The following is a 19,820-nucleotide window of genomic DNA, read 5'->3' as shown; positions in this document are numbered from 1 at the left end:
GAAAAAAAAATACGAGAGCAAGACTTGTAGAAGATTAAAACTCTGTAAATCTTTCAGATTATCCCAACTTCGTAAAATTATTTTTGTCGATAGACGGAAATCAGGTAAAATTTACAATGCATGTGAGAAGAATCATTTTACATTCAGACCTACGCTGTGCAATATAATATTCGCAACTCTCCTTGAAATCAATGTCATTCGCAACAGACAGATGAATGGATGGCAGAACTTTTGAATTCTTTAATAGATGTTCATGATATCAAAAGTGGAAAAGACGTGGGCTTTTTGTCATTGTTATTGTTCAACAACACAGGACCAGTCTACCATAGAGGAGGCTCTGGAAAGATAGCAATACGCTCGCCCACAATCATAACTATTTTGTGTAATTGGCATACCTTACATCCACCTCATCATGCAATCATATTGTTACAAACATAGCGGTTGGTATCTACAATTAGTATAGCTACAATCTACAATTGGTATCGCGGAGACACTGAATGTCAAAAAGTCAACAACAGGAGCAATATTATTGTCTCGTGTAAACAAAAGCGTTGGGAACCAAATTCACCTGGGCTGCTTTTAAAACAGACCACTGTAGCACAAAGAGTTTTGATCTCATCTTGGCCCTATGGCGAACCCACACCCGATTCTGTAGTGCATATACCATCAATCGATTCATTTATTAATTTCCGGTTTCATATAGACCTGCAGCTACTCTGACGTTCCTTAAACCGCCCCCTTAATTACCATTCGTGGGATTAAGTTTGTAATTAGAAGAAATAAACGTCACATGGGGGGGGGGGAGGGGTACACTGTGAAATGTTCGTCCAGCATGGCATCAAATTGTACTACCTTTACTATGTGTCTGCATGGAAAAAAGTGAGCAAGTTCTTTGTTCTTTTCGCCCGTCGGGTGTTAAGAGGACATTGTACGTATTGTTTCTGCTGCATGTTTTTCCTGTTTTCTTAGCATACTCCAACCACCTCTCGCTAGCTTTGCATTCATTCTTCTCCCTAATTGTCAGCGGGCGCTTCGTGTTTGTCCATCAGGCGAGGAACTGTTAATGCGTTCGCTCCAAACAATTAACCAACATTCCCCCCTCCTTAACATACTTTCTCGCCCCAGCTACCCCCCTGTCCCCTTATACTTAAGCCGAGCACAAACTCTTCGCTCTAGCTCGGTCTTCCTTCGGGCGCTGTGGTGGGACACAACCAAGTTTCTTCCCCCTGTTTCTTGTCGTCTTCTTGTCCGCACAAAACTCGCCTCCCTCCCATCCTCTTCTCCGTGGTAGAGCCCGCGCGCGCCGCTATTTTTGCAGCTTGGTTACCGGATTCGCGGCGCCCATTTCGCGTCCCATGATTTCGCGATGAAAGTCTCATCAGTGGAATCTAACGGGCAAATTGATGAAGTGAGTGGCACTACTGTAATGGACCGTTAATTCTTCGCCCCAGCGCGCTGTTTGCCTTTGCATCAGACTCTACGCGGTTGTGTAAACGCGAGCACGTGCGCTGCCCGCCGGCGACTCGCAGAAGCGCACGCCAGCGCGAGCGCGCTCTAAGCGCCCCGTAAACTCTGCCGTAATGCTGCCAATAGCACTGATACAAACTGAACATGGGTATACATTCTCAAATTCATCTTCTCGCCGCGGTTCTCGCAACTTTGGCCACAGATAAGCGCGTCATGTTATCCGTAAACTGACGCGAACAATGGCAATGTGTGCCCAGACGCGGCCCTGCATATTACATGGAGTCTAGGTTTTCATCTGATCTTGCGCGAGTCGAGAGCGAACACGCGTAGTTTACTCAAGTTGAACGCCGCAACCAGTTGTACAGCCCCGCGCTACCCGTCAAAATCACTTTTTAATAGCGGCTTGCTTCCAAGACGGAAAATAATTACACATCGGTTGTTCTCGACCCTTCTGTATATTTACCCCGCTTCTCAATTTCTTCAATTCAAATATGTGCAGCGGATTAGAAACTGCTCCGGCCGAAGGCCCACCCGCACCTATTAATCGCAATTAATAGGTGACAAGCATTTTCTCTTACGTTAGATGACATTATTTGCAGCCAACCCAGTCAACATTTAACTACTTGATTAAAATAATTACTTCTCCTTGGCAATATTAACACTGATATAAAGAGACGGCGTAATCGGACCTATTTTTTTCATTCCCAAAATATCCATCCGCGCACTTCTCTCTGCAGGGAAACAGCAAGACAAGGCTTCACCCTATACCAATGCCAAACACACGATTTCGTTGTTTAAAAGAATAAAAGATCTGATCAGCTGTAATCGCACACTATTCTTCATTCCTCTGAAATATGTAGGGGTCTAAATACTCTTAAAGATGCAAGAAACTCATTTCTTGTTTACTATTATGTAAGTGACTTTGATAGTAATATTTAAAATTGTCCCTGTCAGTTACTATTCTCAAGCATCTTGAACCATTTTTCTCTTTCAACAGAATTTAAACAAGCGCGTTTGAGAACACGACATGTATTGTATGCGGATGTCATTACATGATTATCACTTGACTGACTCCGACTAATAAAGATAATACTACATTTATTGACGCGCCACACTTAACTTATAGTCATTAAAAAAAAGAAAAAAACATAATTACGTGTAACTGGCAAACTTTTGGTCTGGCATATGCCATAACCCCCCCCCCCCAAAAAAAAACAAAAAAAAACACACACACACACACACACACAAAACAAAACAAAACAAAGACAACGACAACAACAACAAAAACAAAACAATCACTTTAAGGGGACAGTCTTCCCTTACGTCGATGCGGAAAGACGACTTTAAGAGCATTGATCTTTTGACAAGTTGTACATTGTCATCAGTACAGTATCAGCACACTCTTTATTCTCTTCATAAAAGCATATTATTAATACAATAAAATATTCAGAAAAAATATGCAGATACACAAAATGCGTATACAAACAGTCATTTATACAGAAAATGACACACGAAACAGCTACAGTATATCACAGACGAAAATACAGATAATCAAAATACTTTCAGGGAGATTAGTCAAAGGCACTGTAACATCCATATTGTTTTTGTTATTTGCAATTCGAACATGAAAAAAGAAAGAAAATTAAATATTTCAGCATTTCAGGATGATCCTACAAAGCCTTTTGCTACCACTACTACTCCTGTCGTGCACAGTATGTTTGGGGGTTTAAGATACCAGCTTTATTTGAGTTAACTGGATCAGATGCTGGATACCCCCCCCCCCCCCAAAAAAAAAAAAAAGAATTTTGGTTGCTTGCATCAGTAAATTGCTTCTAATTCCCATTGTTCCAACTATACTGCGAACTAATGCATTTCTGGTAACATTAAAATTATTTCATCTCGTCAGTTGTGTACTTTATACATGTTTATAAAGTTGTCGTCATTAGGACGTCTTGGTTTGTATGCTGGGGGGGGGGGGGGTCGGTGGAGGTTGACCGACCTCATTTATTCTAAGATTTACATGCTGGTAATTGGATCATTGTTTTCATCAAAGGTGACATGAATAAGAATTCCTGTTCTCGCTATTTATCCACATTCCATCTTAAACTGTGCATTTAGAAAAAAAACTGTTCGTGACACAATGAGAGATATATAAAAAGAAATGACATTAATTTTGTTTCAAATCTTTTGATTTACCTTTAATATCCTGAAAATGAAATCATAAACGCAACATGATTACAATTTATGATAAAAAATATTTCAAATATTGACATCTGGAATTATTATGATAATGTCATAACATTAAGATCAATTCATATGGAATTCATTAACCTTGTATAAGTGATTAATGAATAGGTGGGCTTTTGGAAATAGAGGGGACTGCTCAAAAGCTTAGCCAGTAAACTCTAGTCCCTCAGGGGAAAAAATCTCCTTAAAAACTGGTCAAGTTAGAAAAAGTTTTAATTCTTTACAGAACGCAGACGAAGTAGGATGATAACTTTTTTAATATAGTAACGGCCTGTATGGGTTAATCAATTCACTTATTGTTTGGTTATTGGGAGTTTTTGTTCCTCTATTAGAGGCATCTATCAATATACAAGGGATGGATGAGGGATCTGTATCACAACTATCTGTCGTCGTTACTATGGAAACAACATCACTCGGCAGTGGTAGAACCATATACATGTGGAGCAGTAACTGCTAAGCACGCGTTTCTGCCATTAGCCAGCATTGGCACCCTCTCCTGGGGGGTCTTGCTTGGACTGACCTGCCCCAGAAATCATATCATTTTCTGTCAGAGATCAGAACAAACGAGGAGCACGCGTTGTTCATCTTTTCAATCGTCGGCGCGAGGAGGGTACCTCCCTAACTAACCCTCCGAAGAGTCATTTGCTCCTGAGCAACAACATGGTTGCTAAAGTATCCATTAATCTTCCACGTTGTGTATATACCGTGCGCTCAACTGCCGTGTATATCATGTCATTTAGGGAGCTGCTAGATAACGCTTACTGTATTTCTCGCTGCAGTTCGAAAAGATCACTATCACAACTTTTTCTCCTTAGATGCTATCATCATTATCATCATCCTTCTCCTTAGATACTATCATCATTATCATCATCCTAGAGATCTTTATTGGTGATTTGACATGAAAATCTTTAACATCATCGTGGCCTTCAATATCATCAAGAGCAGCATCATCAGCTTTAATTTTGTTCATTTTGTCATTGTCATGATAATCATTCGTTTTATCACAACCATCGTCATCATGACGACAAATGAAGCTATCATTGTCATGGTAACGGCTTCATACAAAAAAAAAAATCACAATCGTCCATAGAAATAAGTGAAAGAAAGTGCTAATGTAGTTCTGGGTTAGAGAGCCCCGTATTGTATTGATGTAATATGCTGCGATCTCTTTCTTTTAGCTGTACAAATTGTTGACGTTTACGGTACACTCAAAGTGAAATGTAGTCTTTTCAAAGCCTTGTTCGTCTTCTTCAATTTCCCCCCAAAAAGACATATTCTTGAACTTCACATTATTTACATCATTCTCCCACGTGACAGTAGGTCCTATAACTCTACACTCCTTCATTTCGTGGGACAGGAAATGTCTGTGATAACCGTTTACCCCGCTGTGCACTTTTTTGCGCTCAGAAAGAGTTCGGCAGCATTTTACAGCCCATCAAATTCTATATAAACTTTGCCGAAATAGCCCATTATTTCCATACCCACGTTCGCCAGCGTCAGAATTTTCAGAGAGGGTTTTGGTAATTGATACCGCGCCACGCATCGGTTATCATTAAAACATACAGGAATCTATTGCGAAGGTTTCCCGCCAAAAAGGATCTAAGCCGAAGAGAGAGTTGAGTTTTACAGAAGGCTGCACACTCCATCCGTGTGCAGAAAGCATGGAAATTAAACCTTAAAGAAGCCAGACTCGGCTGATTGGGAACTACGCTATGCATATCGTTTCCAGCGCGAAGACTTCAGGGACCTGAGGGGGGCCCCTGCATTCCCGCGGGACTGGAGCGAGCGTAAATAGAATGGTCAAGTCCCTCGCCAAAATCGAAATAATTACGCCCCAGAACATCGCAATCCTCGCTGAAAAACATGGGGCCAGTCACGCGACATTGCTTCGCCTAGCCGAACGCGGCGGGCAATTCCTCACAAAACCGAGAAGGGGGGAGAACCCTTCATGACGTGCGGCCGAGCAGCCCGCGCTTCGTTCAACCCGACTGCACACCGACTACCGCTTCAGGACCGTTATCGTCGCTCTGTTGGCCGCTAGCCTCAAGTTATGAATATTAAATACACGTTAATTGAGACTCGGCTAATCCCAGCTCCCTAGAGCACGTCGCAAGAAAGCTCCGCTGCTTTTGGACCCTCTCTGCCTCCCGAGAAGGAAGAAAACAAAAACAAGAAAAATGCAGGACTGAATAAAAGAGGAAGATTCACTATTCCCAATTTCAGAGCTCATTATGCGTCAGATAATTTCGTGGAAGGAGCAAAAGCAAAGCGTAATTAACTGGTTGATTAAGTGAGGTCACACGGCTCAGACTGTTTGCTGAGAAAAAAAAATCAAGCGGAGAAAGTGTGGCTGGAACCAAAAACTGTAACGTTGTTTCCAGGCATCCGCTTACAACCGACAATGAAAATAGCAACACGAAATTATTCAAAATTGCCTCAATCAACAATGTCTCGAGAACAAGGATAACGGAGCAAACAATGAAAAGAAGTGATAATTATCATCTTTGGCTAAAATTCATAATTCCTCCTATTATATGATTGAACACATTTTACAGTTTTTGTTTTTGGACTTGCCAAGGTATACGTAGACTGGTAAGAGTATAGCTGTTTCAGCTTTAAGAAGAGGTTATTGGTAAAATATTCCAGCATGTTGTACTCCTGTTGATTTTATTAGACAGTACATTGTGCAAAATTAAGAATAGTGGGGAAAATGGGACATATTTTATCATTTTGTCGATAATAAAGCAATTCATCTTTCAGTTTGAAACTGCATTTTTTTTTTTTGCAATGAAAACACGTTTATTTCAAACGTATATTTTTGGTATATACATATACATTATTACGTAGAGGCCTATAAATTGCATACTATAAAATGTCAGAGTAGGCCTATACATGTGTATGCTTATTGTATAGTGTGAAAGATTTGTTGGTGTGATAACCATAACATGTAATAATGCAAGAGTATATCATAAGTGTTTAAGATGTTTGAGTTTACACACACACACACACACACACACACACACACACACATTATATATATATATATATATATATATATATATATATATATATATATATATCTTTCTCTCTTTTTTTCCTCTCTCCTTATCCTTCTTTCCCCTACACTCTTTCTCTACACTCACATTTCCTTCACATTCTATACCTCCAGCATCTATCACGCTTCTACCATCTCTCACCATTCTCTCTTTTATCTTTCTATTTCTCTCTCACTCATATATTTCTCTCTCTTTCCTATGACTCTCCTACTAAATATCTCTCTCTTCTCTCCTCATCCCTCTATGTCTACACCGTTTTTAACCCCTTCCCCTCCCCTTATCTCTTTCTCTCTCTCTTTCTATCATTCTTTATGTCCACTGATGATATCTCTGGCATTCTCTCACTAAAACTATCACGATACGTTCCCGCCCGGTTCCCCTCCATTGGTCAGTGCTATCAGCCTAATCGTCCCAGAAATAGATTTTCCCATACAATCCATCCCGTGGTAAGAACGCGTCTTTCGTCGAACCTTCCCTTCCGACACTCGGCGTCTCGTTGCGGAACCGGTCTGCCGAGTCTGCTGATGATACCGGCTGCCTTGGTCCACCTCACTCGGATGCGCTATTGCACTATCATGACTATTACTATTAGATGGACATATGGGAGCATTGGGGGCAGCCAGATTGTTTATCTCTCCTTCTCCCCCCCCCCCCTTCCCTTCCCCCTTTCCCCTTTCGTTCTCTCTGTCTTTCTTCCCCCCCCCCCCTTTGATATTGACCATCGTGAGGTTCTTTGTTTGAAACTGATTTGTGGTCACATAAATTGTTTCACCGCCTGTTTATTTTAGTGATGTGATGTATATCAAATATATTTATTATTATTATTATTATATATATATATATATATATATATATATATATATATATATATATATATATATGTATATATATATATATATATATATATATATATATATATATATATATATATATATATATATATATATATATATATATATATATATATATATATATATATATATATATATATATATATGTGTGTGTGCGTATGTGTGTGTGTGTGCTATACATATATTGACTATGGCACATCGCCCATCAGTTCCTTACTTCCTTTACTAATTTCATTCATCAAAAAGTTCTCTGATACATTATAATTATTATCCAACTCTGAATTGCCCTTCTTTGTACTATGCCTTACAGAGTCAAAGGAACAGAACCTTATTCTTATTGCGTGCCATACCAAGATACCAATAAGATTAACAATTAAATGTATATAGGGATATTCATGGAACAAACACAGTCTGCAAGAATCTTCAGTTAATTGAAGGAGGCAGACTTGACTAGAGGAAGAAGAAGAATTTTCACACTGAGTAGGTACGTTTGGTATGAATGTATTTCAATATCATCTTAACAAAAACACTTTTTTTTTAATTATCAATTCTTGATTAGTTTCTTCAATTTGGCTGGTGGTATGTGTGCTATTTTTTTTTTGTATTGTTTTTCTGCTCCGTCATGATAAGTGATACACAATGGCCCGAATTCACGAAGGTGGTTTACATCTAAATCATGGTTTATGCAAATCTCTTCTGCGTGTTTCAAATACGATTGACAGATTTCGTAAGCCAACAGACGTCCAGTTACAAAGTCGCATTGATACGCGCATGTCAAAGTTACGCCAATTGCGCGCTTATTGTGGAGCATTGTCTAAATTTGTCCCATGGTCTAAGTTAAACCACCTTCGTAAATTCGAGCCTATGTGGCAGGTGTGATTATCAATATGACTAACCAAGATTTGCATATTCGTTTGTTTGATTGTTACATACAGATTACTCAACTAAAGATCGACCACAATCCGTTCGCAAAGGGCTTCAGAGACAACGGAATGGCAAGAAGGTAATTACTCTTATCCACCTTATTTCACAATGACAACTCAAATATGCTTTCTTTATCATGTCACGTGAAAAAAAAATGGGGGAAAATGATATGTTATAACGGGGTTTGTTATCAGTAGACGATAATTTATAAGCCATTATTATCAAAAGATAGAATTATGAGAATTAAAGCGACCTGCCCACATTTCGACCATAATGCCGTCCAAAATTCGACCGCCTGCTACATGTAGAAACATATGCTTTTGCGCGTTGTCAAATTTTGTCACGGGAGGTTAAACCTTAGGTGCAACTTTTTTATAATATGTATGATATATCTATTTCATATAAAGTGTGAAAATTCAACAAAGAATCACGATCAAAGGCAATGTACACATATTTATGAAGAGTTTGATTGCACAATGGGCTAAGCGCCATTTCCAAACATTTTAGAGTAAGTCCGCCATCTTCAGACAGAGAAAAATAAAACCTTGCCAGTGATACCCTATACTTGTTACATAGCAAGGAACTTTCTTGAAGTTTGATTTAAACTACCCCGTAAATTCATATTATTTTCTATGTTCTAGTGGCTTTAATGGCAAATATTTCTGATTAACAAAATGATACATTCCAATGGGTAGGACAAAGGTGGCGTATTTGACTTGACAAAATAATGTATGGCAAAAAGTAGGCCTACAAACCCATCTTTTTGCTAAACATTTTTAGAGAGGAGCTTCTCTTGAGTAAAGTTGTTATGATGAGCGACAGGTTGTCAAAGTATCCATATATTCTTTTATCTCTTCAAAATATCAATTCTAAGCTTTAGTTTGGCAAATAACTCAGAAGGCGACTTTAGTCATGATGCTCCAGAATGTGACTATGGCTCGGCAAGGAATTAATTTTAGAATCATTATTGATCTGCGTGCAGAGTCGAGAGTTAGTAGAGACGTACGAGGTCTTCGCTGGGAACCAGGGATATCTTCGTCTGAGGGAGATATGAACTCACTGCATGATTTATTCATAACAATTGCTGACAACTTTGGAATCGCCCAGAAATGCCCGTCACAGAGATATACGACGTGCATTTGGTTGGGATGCTGTAAATGGGGTCGCATCACGGGATGAGCTGCGTAGAGGGGTTCGATCATGGGAAACAAATTGAGCGAGGCCGCCTCTAAATATAGGGCCCAGGCAAACAGGAAGCTGTTAGGAAGGTGATTAGAACATCGGGTTGAACGAACGGGGTCTACACACCATGATGGATTGATTGAAATCCAATCCAACCGACTCGCCAATCGGGGCTGCCGCGTACGGGCGAAATGGAGACGATAGCTCGACGGGGGGGAGTCCCGGCGATAGTTTCGCGGCCGACGTCCCCGAGCGATCGTCATCGGAAGGAGAGTTTAGAAAGGTGTGGCTTCTATCGCTGTTGCCTCGCACTCAACATAACTCGATGCATAGCAGAAGAGGTGTCGCGGGAGATTGTGGCAGCCCGAGGAAAAAAGTGTCCCCTCTGATCAGCTAGCCTTTGTTTTTGTTTCTTTGTTTTTGTTTTCAATAGTGACGATCGCGGGCACTGTGTAAAGTGAATTCATGACAAAGTTTATTATGATAATCAACACATGTCATGATTACACGTAAATTGGGAAGATAAAATATAGACGACTCACACTCTTTCCTGTATTCTACAAATTATTTTGGATTTAATTTCTTCGTGCTTTCCCTATCACTACTCCGATACTTTGTCATATCGTGGCTTTCATCAATCTGTAGCATACGCAAAACTCTTACGTTAAAAGTTTTTTTTTTTAACTGCCTTTGATGATTATCAGGCATTCCACTGACAGAGCACTGCATTTTGGGAATGTTGGTAATATCCAGTTAATGTGACAGATCATGACATGATATCTTTTTATATTGATAAAATACCCTTTTCACTGTTTGTTTTGTTATAAAACAACATAGTGATGAAATAATAAAAGTTGCTCAATGTTGTGATGTGCAAATTACGAACAAGTATCTAAGAATTGCGTTATAGCACATTAATACCTAATCAGTTATGAACAAGACATCAACAGACAACACTCTGGTTTTATCGCCAAATCAGATCTCACATTTCTTGTCAGATACACACACACACAAAGGGGGCAAGGCACGAGATAAGTTGGTTGTTTTTTCAAAAACGATTTCGCGAGCGGCTAGAATATTTCCCCATTTGCCCAAGTTATGATTATTTCTAACTTTCTCTTTTTTGTCGTAATGGCATTGCTGACTTCCGCGAAAGATAGCGATGATAGCTCGTCTAGATGGATGATAACAAAATGACACACTTGTGGATTCCTGGAGAATGAGTTGTGAATAGACGTCGGCGAGGAAATCTCCTTGATTGACAAGAGTAGTTTTCCTCTCTGTAACCAATTTTGTATTTTTGTTTCTGTGTTCTTTAGTTGGTATATGTATGTAACATATGAATATATGAATATAATGAATATATAGATATATAAATACCACACGCAGAGTTTTCTCTCTCTCTCTCTTTATGTATATGTATAAAGAGAGAGAGAGAGAGAAAAAGAGAAAGATATAGAGGGAGAGATAAAGCGGGTGTGTATGAGTATGTGTGTGCGCGTGTCTTGGGCAACCTCTATGGCATGACATGTTTAAGCGAACGTTAGAGCAGTGAGAGATGTCGGGCATAAATCAAGTGTCCTCAGGGTAGACTTTCTCTCTTCTCTCTTTTTCTCTCCTCTATCATATACTCCTCCTTATTGCCATTCTATCCTTCTTTCTATATTTTTTTTGTGCGTCTCTGACTTCATTTCCTCTCTATCTATCTCTCTCTTCTCTCTCTCTCTCTATATATATATCTATCTCTATTCTCCTCTTATTCAACCTGTCGTCTTCCAAAACCCCGTCTTCATTAACATGCGAGGGATCGTTTTCAACTTCTCTCTCTCTCTCTGCTATTATTATTTGACCCTCCAGGGGATCAAGACTGGCCCTCAAGAGGTCCAACTCCAAGATGGAAGACCTCGATGACGAGAAGAAAGGTAAGCTCCAAAGATTTCAGTCAGAGGAGAAGAGATAGATAGGAAGGAGTGGAGAAAATGTATAGCTTCGAGAAAGGAATAACGACCACATGAGGATTATTCACCTTTTGAGAAATTCCTCCTCCTACTGTTTCCATCGTAGTGAGGTGTTTACCCCAACGTTATTTTTTTTTTTCAGCCGTTGCTTCATGATTATGTTATGATTCCGATGAGTTTCTGTATTTTTTCTATATTTTGTGGCTACCTTACATAGCTTATTGTCCCCTTCTACATTGATGTGATTGAACCTGCAACTGCTTATATCAATGTGCAAGTACCTACATCCCACTGTAGTACTCGAATAATATGAGCGAAGTCCTCATTATCCTTCCACGAAGAGTACTATGACACATAATAACATTCATTCATCCATACATACAAATACACCTATACACATACAAACATATGTTCGCATATAAAATTATACTAAGTATGTTTATGCATATAATTTATATATACCCATATATAATGTGCATGTATATACTTATATATACGCATATATGCATGATACATGCATGCATACATAATTAGGATGTACAAGGAATGTAGTTTGTACTAATAGGTGACAATATTGTGTAGGGCTAGGCGACAGAAGTAGATAAATGCTACCTGGATGTTGCTTTATCCAATCATTTTGCCAGCTTGGCCCTTGTCAAGAGATCTAAATTGTCGCCATTCCGTGCTAGCGTTCGTGGCTGTTGACCACCAGCTGTATATTATTACTAGTATGTACATACATGATGAGGATTTTAGTCCACGTGTTGATTCCAGTGCACAAAAGATAAAAAGAAGAGATGGTATTGTATAATTTAAGCGTCCAGCAACTTGTAACGGTTGCAGCAAATTTTCAACGCGTCACATGTCTTCAGGGCTATGGACAATATAGCATATCACATATATCACATGCAATATATATCATATACCACATATTCAACTTTTTGTGTGTGTGTTTTGTATACCAATTCTTCTTTTTTTTAATCTAGTAAAGTTTCAGAAATTATCAGTGGCTCAGATTTGATTCATATCGAGTTGCTTGAAATTCTTCTTTTTTTTCCGAAAAAAAAAGAAAAAAAAGAATGACCGACTCTCAGTCGCTGTTGGGCAATTAAACAACAACCTCTATCTAAAAAATAAAACAACAACAACTTCCCCGCATTTACCAGCTTGATGAAAACGATACCTTTCTTGAAATGCCTAATTTTCCCTCTTAAAATCTCGTTTATTAACCTCTCTTCTCGCTCTTGTAAATGTCCCCACAAATAGGATGCTTCCGTCGCTATTAATTACCCCCATTTTCTTTCTCCCTAATTCTAGGCCTTAAACATGTCAGCCATCTTTTCTCATCTGATATCTCGCTTCTTCTCTCGGTGCTCCCTTTTCTCTCTCCCTGATGTCTTGCTGTTTTGCATGCCCCGTCCACCTTTTCTTCTTATTCTTTTTCTTACTCCTTCCCCCCCCCCCCCCTCTCTCTCTCTCTCTTTCTTTTTCTGTCTTTATCTCATCCTCTCCCTTCGGTATACCCTCCGCTCGGGAATCCGGGAAGACATATTTTCTTTATTAAATAACCATTAATATTTATGACCGATGAAATGTGCACAGCGGGTTTGAAATAATTATTGTTTTACGGCCAATTGCGATGTGTATGAATTTATGGCACCCGTTGTATTGACGTGTAAAGATCAGCACAGCAATGATGTAAAGCACAGGATGGGGAAAAAGCCGGAATTCTCATGCATTTTTAATCCTCTTTCGTTTAATTCAAAAGACGGTACTCAATCCATTTGATGGCTTTTTATCCTTACACGCATCCATTATGTCGGTCGGTTGTTGTTTTCATTTTGTTTACTTCAAATATTTGTTGACATGTCATTTCATAGGTTTATATTCTTTGCCTAGGCTCATCGTGTATCATTGCGTAATTTGCTGTGTTACGTTACATAATGTCAGCGTTTTACTTGTCGAAATACTCTGACGGAAAACCTTTACCTGGGTATACATTGGAATATTTCCACTGAAATTTTGGAATATATTTCCCGTTTGTTATACATATCAAGCAATTATTGGTCGGAGAAATGAAACGCTTTGAACCAGTTAAAAATATCCAGAATGCAATATCCGTTCATCGTAGCATAATATTGCATTGTGTAGATTTCGTTTTATTGTGACGTGATATAAACAGATGTTCTGGTAGCTGATGTAAATCGTTTGATTCTTCTCGGCCGTTGCCAAATATGACACAATTATCCCATGCAGATAATGTGGCATGCGTGTGTGTGTGTGTGTGTGTGTGTGTGTGTGTGTGCGTGTGTGTGTGTTTGTACGGTATGTGCTGAGTGTGAGTGTGTGTGTGTTTGTGCGTGTGAGGGTGTGTATATGTGTGACGAAAGTGTGTAATTTTGCGTGTTTATGTGTGCTTAGGTACGTACTTATGTGTTTAGGGATTACTGATGATATCACGGTGATGAGGTATGGTGTGTACGTTCCCATATTCACGGAGCCAGTTACAGTTCATTTTAGCAGAATAGAGAAGATGTAGAGAAATAAAAATGTTTATACATATAGCGTGAGATTTCTAACGAGTACATGATACAATCATCATTATATTCTGTACACATTCTGATTATCATGTTTGTAGAAAAGAAAGAGAACCTTTCTAAGAGAATTTCGAGTGTGGAACGAGATCTTATTGATAAAAGATTTGCAGGATTTAGGAGCGTAGCTGGAAAGTGAGAACACTGATGGGATATGATGAACAGGGATTGGAGAGGATGATATTTTAGCATCCTCACGTGTTTCATGGAGGGTGTAATTAACTGCGACAGAGTGAAAACTAGTATCTAAAAAGTCTATGCAGATATTAGCAAAAAATAGAGCTAAAAAAGATTACGTAACTTCGAAGTAAATGGGTAATGTTTGTTAGGATACAAGGAAACAAGGGTAGAGAGTCTTTTTTTTTTCTTTTAGGTAAAAAGGGAGGGAAGACACATAAGAGTAACTTATTTAGCATCAGCTGCCGTAGCAAGAGGTGGGGAGAATAGGGTAGTTCGCTACGCTTCATGCTCCCGTAGTTCTCCGCCAGGGCCCTGCCTGCTAATGCATCATGCCGTCACGGACAGCTAGCTCCGCGGCATCTAAGTTTCATAGAATATTAAATGAGATATCAATGTTTTAGCAGGGGCAAGACTGAAGCGTGTGTTATCCGCAGATGGGAATTATTTTGTCCTCCCTATTCCTTCTTCCCTTTCACCCCTCCATCAAAATGCAATGAACAAAAGGCAGACTCTCTCTTCCTCTATCTCTCCTCGTCTTTAAATTCCCCTTTGCACCATCTTTGTAGTTGTTGGGTTTTTTTCTATACTTCTCTCTTTCTGCACATTCCCCAAGCGTCCTATATGTCTATGCTATTTGATATGCACCCACACGGAAGTCACTCACACAACGAAACATGTCGCATTGATAATATTTCCAATTCTCCGCGATAACATGACACACACGTCAATTCTGTAGCAACCTATTAGAAAACAACAAAAGATATTTGTTTTCTTTGATTTTGTAATCATCTTCTTCCAAAGGCGTTTATATTAGACAAAAGTCATTTTATGCTCTCCCCTTTTTCCTCTCCAGCTTTTCTTTAAAAACAAAAAGACTGATATAAAGTCATAAGAATGGATTACATAAAATCAGACAAGTGAAATGAAGTTGAGCGTTCAGGCTACATTCGGACACAGAAAGTCTCACACATACTCTCACTCTCACACATAACAAACTAACAAGCAAACAAACAGACAAATATGAATTTAACCAGTAGTTTAGTATATCACAATGTTGTTCCTAAAACTCAAGATACTACGTTAAGTCACGCCTATTGCTCCATCCCATATTATGTCAATATCTACATGGACATAATGACTCAATGAAAGATTAGTCTCATAGAGTTTACAAAATGATATATAAAATTATAGTCTTTGGTTTATTGCTTACACCGTCATGGTATTATAAATGTATCGACAATAATCTTATTTCAGTTCATTTTATTTAGTTTAGTTTTGTTTAGTTTGGTTTGGTTTATTTTGTGTGCTTTTGTAACTGGTGTGTGTGTGTGTGTGCGCGAGCGCGCGTGTGTGTTTGTGTGCGTGCGTATGTGTGTAAATGTAATGTTTTGTCTATGTTGAATGCGTTATTTGTGTGCAATTTGCAGTTGGCTATTTTTAAGCAGATATGGAGATAAAGTTACCGCGGAATTCGAGATGGAATCAGGTAAAAATGTTTTGCACAATCATACATAACACAGAAAAGTCAGTGCCAACACCATGCAGATCTCTATTTGAAATTATACTGTTTACAAACTTGTTATATCAATACATCACATGGTGTGGCCCACATGTTGTTATTTTGTCATGGAAACTGCATATAGTATGAAATATTAAATTTAAGAGGGCGCTTTTGTTCAAAAGGAAAGGAAATAATGATATTTATGTGTAATCCCGGCCCATTGAGCGCAATCCAGCTTTGTGAGATATAGAATCGTTTGAAACGTAGACTTTAAATGATTTATATAAATACATTTATAGCATTTTGCGGACAACACAAAAATGTAAGACTGAAAAGGAAAATACGTGTGTGATTTATTCTAGACTTGCTGTCTAAGGAGTGTTCTCGTGAGTAATTATTTTTTCTGACTTCAGATTGTTTTCGTGAGGTAGTCATAACGAAACCTATCGTATCACATACAGTTTATTTTGTTACCATAGGAATGCAATTGACTGCCAAATTTGTGCTATAATAAAAATAAAGGCGTGTTTCATTTGTCATGAATAAAGGCAAGTGCGTTGGTGTATACATTTAAAAGAATGGATTGTTATTGTACATCATACGCGACGTGATTTTTAATGGTCAAACTGGCACGAAGAACGGAAAAATATTTAACGGGGGTGGAAAACATAACAAAACGATGGCGTAGGAATCCGATGTATTATTCAAAAGCAAAAGCCCGAGGGATTTACAGTAGCGAGACTTCCTTCAAATATCTTCAAATTTCTCATCTGCATAAATTAACGTCCAATTAACCAGCTATTACAAGCCGATGATGAAGCAATCTCCCACCACGTGTGGCGGCATCAAAAGTGGGGATACCAACAACACCCTTGTCTCCCGATAGTTTTAATTTTCTGCTTTGATGCGCATGTTTCCACGGGTGCATATTATAGGAACATATAAAGCGATGGAGGGATGTAAGCAAGTAGCGCAGTATAGAAGAGAAGACAGATCAGCGGGGCTGACTCTACTCGGAGTCTACTCCCCCATGATGTATGGGGGCAGTGAATTTAAGATGGATGCTGCTTGGGCTTCGTCTTGCTCTGTCTTTCTGTCATGGGTCGAGCTGGAGGGTGCAGACATAGAGCACTGCATCCCTCACTCCTCCAGTTAAGGCCGAAGCATCCGTGAACACACTCACTGGTACAGCACCATCTCATTGGGAAGCACCAGGGAAGGGGGTGGGGAAGGGGGGGTTGGGGTGGGGAAGGAGGGGTTGGGGTGGGGGAGCGGGTGAGGAGAGGGAATGTACACGACCAGGAATTCGCTCGGGACCAACAGATTCCCGTATTGAGTAGAACACGGGTTGCACGCTGTCAAGAAGTGACAATCGGGTGGTGACGAGCCGTGCTTGCAGAGAACATACCCCAACACTGTAATGTGAGACACCTTAAAGTGGTAGAGAGTTCTTTTCAAATTTGAAGAGGGGGTAATCTTGCCCCTTTCTCCGCTCAGTAAATCTTTCAGTTTCAAGAAAAAAAAAAGACAAACACACATGCACACACACACATACAAACAAACAGGTGCATACACGCACGTCAATGACATCACATTAGTTATCGAGGAATGCGTGATGTTTATATTAACGCATAATAGATATAGAACAGTGATGCTTTTGTGTCAGGTGCGTTATAAAAGCGACATTGGCAAATCACGTGACATACATGTACACAGTTCTCGTTTCTCCACCCCCCCCCCCACCTTCCCTAATGCGTGCATAAAGGTTTCATGTCAATATCTATCGATTACTTTAAGTGGATCGTAGGCATAACGCATCGAACCTGTCGGTGTGCTTAAGTCTTGTTTGTCATTACAGGCATTTTAGAACCCATTATCTTTATCCGATAGATAAAACATGGATGTTGTTCGCTGAAACAGCCCCACATGACTCTCTTGAAGGGTCCATGTGATCCACTGTATCATATTCCAAACTCTGACATCAATAAAGACGTCTACAGCAGTCTCAGGCAGATCCATGGGGGAAATATCAGTATCAGGACGCGTAGGCCTATAATTGCATTCTGCCTTTTGCCTGGTAGGCCTACATGCATTACCACATAATGTAGTTCTGACGGAAGATGTACATGTAATCAAACAATCGAAACCCTTCTATGCAATATTTCCCCTACTTACAAGCGACAAATTGAACATCATCGTAAAATAAGAGACTGTAGAATGGCTTGTACACCGCAGACTCGAATCATCTAGAAGTGTTTGATGGTTTGTTTGGGGGGGGGGGGGTTTGCGTAAATATTGACAATACTTGATCATGCGAGTGTACATATAAGTGTGTGGTTGAAAAGGAAAGGCATATAAAAATATATATTTTTTTAAATCCCAAATTTCCTTGCCGTCATTCATATGACCCAAATATTATTGTTCTTGCATGCGAACTGATTTTTCCATGTCTGTTTTCTTTAATCCGTATTACAGATGTGAACGACAACACGGGTGGCGACAGAGGCAAGTCGGATTATTCGGTAACCAAGAAGGAGAAATCCGACAACTGTGGGATCCTGGGAGCGGATCTTGGATCCGGTACTGGCGGTTCAGCCGGCGAGCCCTCGGGGAGTCAGCTTGGGTGCACGTCACCCGACAACGGACTCGGCTTCAACGTCGACTCCCTAGACGGAAGCCAAATGGGTCATGCGTCAGACGGACTCGGTGACGACATGAGTAAACAGCGGTCGATGTCCAAGTCGGGGTCGTCTCTCGGTCAGTCGGTGTCGAAACGGAGGTTGAGCAGTAATGGACTCGGTGGTGGCGTCGACGGCGGCGTGAATGCGTGCGACGCACGACTGTCCGATTACAACAGCGGTACGACTGGTAGTATGGTGGACGGGCTGTCGTCGTGTTACCCCCAGGACGGCGTCATGGAGGACGCGAGCCTCGCGTCGGTGCAGCCGGCTACCGCGTTAGCCGTAGCGCAAATGGCCAAGGACAGCGTGCACCCCGGCTACTCGGCCAGGTCGATGGCTACTATGGGAAGTATGCAGAGCCAAAGCTATTGCTCAGGACAAGGTCTCGGCCTACAAGGGTCAAGCGGCATGTACATGCAGTCCTTTGAGCCCCACACGACGGCGACATCGATGTACAACACCAGCAATACGGGTTACCATCATCACTCTTCCAGCGGGCTCGGCAGCCACCTGCACGCCGCGCACCAAGCCCAGGCCCACGCCCGACACCTCGCCCAACAGACGCCCTTCCCAACGTGCAACAGCATGTCGTCCATTCACGCATCCGCGCAGTTCCTGCATCACAGTAGCCATAGCAACGCGACGGACGCGATGAGTATGAACATGAATATGCACATGACGAACCATGCATTCCCAAGCCATTCCATGAAGTTCCCCGTCTAGAATTTCCTGCTACCTTGTGTGGCCCATCTCGCAAGACTCATTTGTGATCACCGACAAACATTGTCACTCTTAGGGTTATCGCTTGTGGTCTATAGAAGTCCATCATGCTACAAAAGGGGACAGAATTTTTCGTAGAGGAACGGCAAATTGTCGACTGCTGGATGAGGACATTCCTGCATTAAAGTGTACTTTGCTGCAAGAATATTCAACGAGTCTCATTCATCGTAACCCCTTGACAACTCATCGACTCAGTGGAGAAGTTATTAAAGAGCCCCCCCCCCCCCTCCCATCTCCACGCTAAGGAAAGAGATTGATATTTTGCTAAATTTGAGAATGACAACGCTACAACCGTGCCCCAAGGACAAGAACTGTCATATTATGTTCTTTAAGTAGTAACATTTCGTCACAGCAAAATACTTTTCTGCCTATTCATTTCCAGTGCATGCTATGCTATTG

General features: G+C 40.3%; 1 protein-coding gene across 1 annotated transcript in view; it reads left to right on the top strand.

Annotated features, from left to right (window-relative positions):
- LOC140227364 (uncharacterized) overlaps nucleotides 1-19,364 on the top strand; it is a 69,233-nt gene extending 49,869 nt beyond the window's left edge. Inside the window, exons 6-8 of the mRNA XM_072307776.1 lie at nucleotides 8,557-8,624; nucleotides 11,585-11,649; nucleotides 18,436-19,364. Of these exons, the coding sequence (XP_072163877.1) occupies nucleotides 8,557-8,624; nucleotides 11,585-11,649; nucleotides 18,436-19,364 (1,062 nt within the window). The remainder of the gene's footprint in view (nucleotides 1-8,556; nucleotides 8,625-11,584; nucleotides 11,650-18,435) is intronic.
- The last annotated feature ends 456 nt before the right edge of the window (nucleotides 19,365-19,820 follow it).

This window comes from Diadema setosum, chromosome 4 (genome assembly GCF_964275005.1).
Source record: "Diadema setosum chromosome 4, eeDiaSeto1, whole genome shotgun sequence".
NCBI classification, from domain to species: domain Eukaryota; kingdom Metazoa; phylum Echinodermata; class Echinoidea; order Diadematoida; family Diadematidae; genus Diadema; species Diadema setosum.
This window is presented reverse-complemented; position numbering and strand designations above follow the sequence as displayed.